General features: G+C 43.3%; 1 protein-coding gene across 1 annotated transcript in view; it reads right to left on the bottom strand.

The window, feature by feature from the left end:
• Window positions 1-1,495, bottom strand: part of phox2a (paired like homeobox 2A) — a 3,105-nt gene extending 1,610 nt beyond the window's left edge. The window contains exon 1 of the mRNA XM_005746926.2: window positions 910-1,495. Coding sequence (XP_005746983.1) covers window positions 910-1,132 — 223 coding nt within the window. The 5' untranslated portion in view covers window positions 1,133-1,495. The remainder of the gene's footprint in view (window positions 1-909) is intronic.
• Between the last annotated feature and the right edge of the window lie 2,978 nt (window positions 1,496-4,473).

The raw sequence follows: 4,473 nt of genomic DNA, 5'->3' as shown, positions 1-4,473 counted from the left end.
CTAAGATACTGCGCAGAACCCTCAAGCTCCCAGGCCTCTGGTAGAGGACCCGAGCTTGAAGGATAAACCGCCCGCAGGGGCGTGCTGGGTGTGTGTGTATATATATATATATTACGTTTATTTTTGTTTTGTAAAAAAAGTTTTGGGAAATTTTCTGTTCTTAAAATAGTTATTAAAAATAAATAAAAAATAGCTCTTGTAAGGTTACTGAATAAGGAGGATTAATTGATTAATTGGTTTTAAACCCATCCGCCACACCAACCCGGACTCCGGGAGGCTGTACAATCGGTTGATTTATAATAAAATGTTTAGTGGGAAAAATCCATTAACTGTTGGTTTATTCTCTTTTTTTTAAAAAGCTATTAATACCCATTTTTAAGTGTTAACCATTCTTCCTTACTGAAAAAAAATAAATCAAAATCACCTTGTTATAAGCTTAAATAAGCCGGGTTATTGGATTAATTTATACAGAGTTTTGCCACAAAAATAATTCGCCGTCTAAGATTGTTAATGCAAACAGAAACTATAAGATTCTCCAGCACTTTAGTCAGTTAAAATCCACAGACACTGCGGAACAACAAACATTAATTACTTGTTTAAATAATGATATAATTATCCCCGCTAAAAATAAAGAATGATTCGCCTTTTCTATTGTTGTTATTATTATTATTATTATTATTATTATTATTATTATTATTTCATCATCATCTCCTTCATAAGCATGATATTTAATTAGTCATTTCCACTAAAATAAAGATAGTTTGGAAAAAGGCCTCGGGTTTAAAATGTGTGTCATATAAAAAATTTAAATATGATCATATATTTCGCCCTTCTCTTGCCGATCTTTTGGTGTCTTAATGAAATCTTGCGGAGACCTTGAAACGGGAACACAAGGAGAGGTTCCTGTACCTGAGGAGTAAGGTGTGGGCTGGTGCTCTCGCAGGGCTCCCAGTGTGCAGCTGGTCGTGCTGAGGGGAGTGCAGCCAGGATTGGAGAAAGGGCCGCTCCGGATCGGGTTGTACTGGAAGGAGCTGGCCTGACTGCAGGAGCTGAAGTCCGCGTAGGCCGACGCTTCCATGGCTGCCATGCAGGAGTCATAGGAGTTCAGGTATGAGTAATCCATCTTATACATGGAGGTCAGCCGGCGCAGACACCGGTCTGTGAAGAAGTGCGCTGGAAACTCGGGTCAGGGCGGCTTCAGTCGGGTCTGCGGCTGCTGTTAGTTTCTGGGATTGCTGTGAGTCGTTTAAACCAGTCAGAGTTGGACTTTTTTCTCCAGAATCTCCTGGCGCGGTTGGTTTGTTTCTCCAGGCTTTTGTGGGCTTTAAGGTTTGTATGTCACCGTCACGCGGCTGGTAAGTAATCCAGATGTTTTCTCTGCAGCTCCGCTCTCTCTCCCTACTCTCCCCTCTCTCTGTCCGTCTCTTCGGCTCCCCTCCCTGGACTGAGGTTCGCTCTGCGCTCGCGCTCCGTTTGACAGCGCGCAGCGGCTCGCGCGCTGTTTATAATAAACTTGGCAGAGCGCGAGACAATAGCGAAGGCGGTGGTCTTGTTTCCATGACAATGCCACCAGTGAGCGAGCACGGACACGGACAGCCCCCCTCCCCTCTGCTCCCCTCCCACCGCTCTCTGCACCGCCCACGCGGCCCACAGCATCGCGAGCTAGCAGGTGTCAGCGGAGTTAAATCGCGCGCGTCTAAAAAGAATTACAGCGCGTGCATCCTTAATCGGACGTTTGTGATTCCGGTGAGTTCAGAGTTTTTCTTTCAGCCGTAATGTGACCAAAACCGAACGTCTCTGTTTCAGAGTTTTACTGACGTGACACTACAATCAGTGTTTACGTCATAGTAATGGCCTACCTGTCGCCTGGGCGAACACAGGTGTTACTAATGAAATTAATGTAGGTGCTTAGCTTAATTCATTCCAGCTGTTTGAATGAAAAATCCAGCTGGTGAATAAAGTTTACAGGTGGAAATTATTTGAACAACTAAATGAATACATTTTTATTCATTTTTTTACTCCTAGCTATACTTTGAAGCCACTCGCTCTGAAAAAACTTGGACCTTACAGAATATGCATGATCGCTTTGGAAACCTTGTCTGTGATTTTTATTTATTTATTTATTTAGGATGGGTCTTCTAGGAACTAAAGTAAAGCACGAATGTAGCCAAACAACACATCAGGCCTACAAGCTTGGAAACATTTTATTTTTAAAACATGAATACAAAGAAGCTAATTTTATAAAGAAAATGTGCGCCGTGCTTGAGAAACACACCCTCGGGATAGACATCCTCGCTGTTCTGGGAGGTTCTAGTGAAGCGTTTTTTGCGATATTAAGACATATGTGACGACTTTAAGCCATAACGGTCTGCTTAATATCGTCACAGGCGACTGAAATATGCACAAACAGATTCACCCCCCAAATAATAATAATAATACTAATACTAATAATAATAATAATGCTCCATAACCGGTCAATAGTGTCCCTGCGAGCTCCTGGAACCATCCGCGGCTCAGCCACAGAAGTCTTTATGTGAGGGGAAACGTCCAGATGTGACGGTGATTGGTGAGATTAAAAGCTTTGATTTGATTCCGATCACTTTTACGGAGATGTCACCAGAGTGAGCGTCAGTTTGATGTATAGGACTAGAGAGGGAGCTGGCTGCGGAGACAACCGAGCAACCACGACAGGCTAACCATAAACGCATTGAAGCTTCATAAATTGGTTTAAGTTTATTGTTCGGTGTCATACAATGTGATAAGTCATATCCCACACGGCCCCCATTACACAGACACACGCGCGCACAAACGGGGAGGCTTTGAAACCGGCAGGCAGGCAGACGCGCGCGCGCTCCACGTAGCTGCCAAATGTGCATGGTGCCATTTTAAAAAAAAGAGGGGGTTTTCGTGAAATTAACACGTATTTCATTAGTTCTAGCAAATAATAAAATCCACAAACCAAAATTAGGTTTTGCGTGTACGCGAGGAATTAATTAAGTTTGGCCTGCGTGCACGCATAAAAATGTCTCAACGTGCGCGCCCTGCCTTCCTTTGACCACAGGCTGCACACGCTGCAGCTGCTCCTGATGATGATGCTGTTGATGCTCCTTAATGACATTAACCCGCTGCACACGCGCGCATGCGCGCATTCGCCTCTCCGCGTTCGCTTAAACTACAAATAAGCGACAATAATCAGATTTGTTTACGGTGTTTATCGTGTGATGGAGTTCGAGGCGGGGCGGCGCGCGGGGCTAGTTGTGTTCAGATGCTAGATGCTGCCTGAACATCACAGATGAGGCCCGCACGAGACAAACAAGTCTGAGGCCGCTGATTTGTCATTACAGGGACCCAAATCTTTTTTCTTTTTTTGTTTAATACGATTTTATTTTATTTACGCTTTTTTTCTAGGAATTGTTAAACTCAAAGACTTATCAAAACCACCGATTTAATGCACATTTGAAAATATTTGGGGCATCGCCGTCACAAAGTATCGTTACGCATTCGTTACAGCTCAGTGCAGCTGGTACACGAAGGTCTTTTTGACTTCAGGAGAAAGACTTTACACATGATATTAATAAAGAAAAAAAGTTAATTATGGACCACTTCATTTATTGCTTCGTGTGTGCGTCACAACACTTTATACGATTTTCAAATCCTTAAACAAAATCACAGCGAACCTCCTTAACGCGTGAACTAACAGGGATAACCTGCATCAACCCTTATAACATTTAAGGCACTTAAATAAATACAGCCCTACATTGTGTGAGTTTTTCTTTCCTCTGTTGGATTTCCACATTAACCGGTCAGCTCCCAGGCCTTCCATTTGTTGTATGTCTGCTTTTCTCCTTGCTGGGTTCAGAGGTGAGTTTACCGAGAAACTTAAACAGTTTCAAAGTTAAACTCTCCAGGGTCGTTTCTGCCTTCCAAAAAAAAAAAAAAAAAAGCGCAGCCAGGAACGACCCTAGCTCTCCCGCTTTTAAACCATTTAAACTTTAATCCCTTCAAAGAAGGGACCGGTCTCTTCCAGGCCGCTAATCCGCCCTATAGTGCTCCGGCGCAGGGGGAGACTTCTCTGCTGCGAAGGCTTTAACTTTGGACTTTTACATTCATAGGGCGATTTTTAGGAAACAGTTACGGGGAGCTTTGGCATTCATGGCGTCTGAGTCAACAGAGGGGGCACACAATGGTCCCCTAGAGGCTCCTGAGAGCCCCTGAGAGAGGAACCCCGACTATAAGGATTATAGGCCCGTGGGTTATTAGGGAAAAGCGAATGAAGGCCCGTAGCGTGCTGTCTGTTTGTGAGCAGAGTATGACTGACTCCTTTCAGCGACTGATTGGTAACATTATCTGGTAATAAACATTCAAATTACCGATGATAAAACTGTAAATGACAGCTCTGCAAAATAAAATAGAATTAAATAGAATTGAATTTATTGCTGAAGCTGAAGCTATCATTTTTAATGCGCTAACCTC

The sequence above is a fragment of the Pundamilia nyererei genome, unplaced genomic scaffold, assembly GCF_000239375.1.
Source record: "Pundamilia nyererei isolate P.nyererei 1_Seehausen unplaced genomic scaffold, PunNye1.0 scaffold00185, whole genome shotgun sequence".
In the NCBI taxonomy this organism is placed as follows: domain Eukaryota; kingdom Metazoa; phylum Chordata; class Actinopteri; order Cichliformes; family Cichlidae; genus Pundamilia; species Pundamilia nyererei.
The sequence above is the reverse complement of the archived record's forward strand: the minus strand, read 5'-3'. Positions and strand labels throughout refer to the sequence as shown.